The following is a 1,924-nucleotide window of genomic DNA, read 5'->3' as shown; positions in this document are numbered from 1 at the left end:
ACTCCAACAGGTCCATGTCCTTCTGATGCTGGGGAGCCCAGAGCTGGATGCAGCACTCCAGATGGAGTCTCACAAGAGCAGAGTAGAGGGGAATAATCACCTCCCTTGACCTGCTGGCAATGCTGCTGCTGATGAAGCCCAGGATACGGTTGGCTTTGTACTCACTAAAGCTGAGCAGAAGGGGGAAAATCATCTACATCCTACAAGGAGACACCTAAAAAAGGCCTAGTGCTCTTGCTCAGTCAACAGATGAACTAAAATCAGGTTGTATCTGCTCCGACATTGACATCACGTGGCCCTTAGATTTATTGTCTCTGGAGGTTTCCACTCCGAGCCCAGTAAGGTAACTGGAAGGTCAGCACATGCCTGCAGCTACACTGTTATGGTCACAGGGCAGTGACGGGCCAAGAAGCTGCAGGTAGGTCCTGCCAGCAGCGCTTCACATCCCACCATCCTCAGCAGCTCACCTAACACAGGTCAAGGGAAGTTTTTAAAGCCAGTGCTGAGGAAGGACCTTTGCATGAAAGGGACCCAGTAATCCCACTCTCCCCCTGGGAACTTATTCCCACAGGACTATGAGTTGGAAGCAGAGAAGCTACGGTCCATCCTCGACCTAGAGAACGGCCGGAATGGGTACACGAGCAAGAAGCCCAGGCTCCAGTCTCCAGCTGCAAAAGTGAAGGAGGAGGTAAATAAGGGGTGGCCTGCAGCGAGCTAAAGCAGACAACGGCTTATGGGACCAGTGGGTTTCTGCAAACAGTTATATTTACTGTCAGCAACCCTATTCCCTGAGGGGACTGCAGAGGAGGGTGGAGAATCGGGAGAGGAAGGGATTTTTCATCATTCTTAACCCATCCATTTCTTTGGACTAGGTTGGCCAGAATGAGAGAGGGGAAACACTGTATTTACCACTTCCCTTTTGAAAGGGGAAAGGGGGGAAAAAGCCAAAACCCTGAAATTTTTCCTCTCCCAAGACTTTCAAACAGAGAGTGAGATTTCACCACCAAAGACCATACACTAGACAGAAATTCCTACAGCAAAAGCAGGCCACAAGCTACTTACTAATGCAGAATCTGGTTGCTACCTGCCTCAAACTCATCCTGCATATCGAGGCAGGCAGAAGTGTCCACCTGGTTATTCCTCGGCTGCATATTTTTTTGCCTATCTCAAGTATGAAACATACAGTATGGCCACGAGTGTGTGTGTGCACGAGAACCACTTTTCCTTCCCCCAAGCTTGGCAGATCACTGCTGTAGGTTTTTAGAAAAGCACCCAGGATTACTACCTTAGGGCCTGTTGTTTCTATTTCTCAAATCTTGACCAAGCACCCCTGGTTCCACCACCTCTTCCCAATGCATCTTTGTTCCATAGGAAGCTGTTCTGGCAGCCAAGTTCACCGAAGTGAATGCTGTGAATAAACAGAGGCTGCAGAATCTGGAGTTCGCTCAGAGCCTCCTGCGGCAGGTAAGCGATGACCAGGAGCAACGTGACACTGAGAGGACGGTTGTGGAAATAATATACACACGTGCCTCTGCTATTAGCAGCTGAACTGCAGACAGAGCCAGCTGGTGTTTCATGCCTCCAAAATCATTAATCAGCAGACACTGAAATCAGACAGACAACCCCTTTGTGCTTCCCAGTCCCATCTCCCACTCACCCTAGGAAGATCCACATAATTTTTAACACTTCTTTTGCTGAATCCTTGCCAGAATTAGTGTCGCTCATGGCTTTAACAGCAACAGGCATTGAAGAAAGCATTTCTCTGGCTGGGAATCCACAGAGCAGTTCAAGAGCAGCCTGTCTGCAAATACAGACTGTCTGTTCAGCATTTGCAATAGGCAACCTCCGTAAACCAACCTCGACCTCCTCCTGTTGTTTTGTCACAGGAGGCGCTAAAAATAAGCACCAAAAGTATGATGATTTG

At 48.8% G+C, this 1,924-nt stretch overlaps 1 protein-coding gene across 1 annotated transcript in view; it reads left to right on the top strand.

Moving 5' to 3' along the window:
- Positions 1-1,924, top strand: part of PPL (periplakin) — a gene marked incomplete at its 5' end in the record, with an annotated part of 17,134 nt that overhangs the window by 12,468 nt on the left and 2,742 nt on the right. The window contains 2 exons of the mRNA XM_010147147.1: positions 572-688; positions 1,372-1,464. Coding sequence (XP_010145449.1) covers positions 572-688; positions 1,372-1,464 — 210 coding nt within the window. The remainder of the gene's footprint in view (positions 1-571; positions 689-1,371; positions 1,465-1,924) is intronic.

Source organism: Eurypyga helias, unplaced genomic scaffold (assembly GCF_000690775.1).
Source record: "Eurypyga helias isolate BGI_N326 unplaced genomic scaffold, ASM69077v1 scaffold8592, whole genome shotgun sequence".
Taxonomy (NCBI): Eukaryota; Metazoa; Chordata; class Aves; order Eurypygiformes; family Eurypygidae; genus Eurypyga; species Eurypyga helias.
The sequence above is the reverse complement of the archived record's forward strand: the minus strand, read 5'-3'. Positions and strand labels throughout refer to the sequence as shown.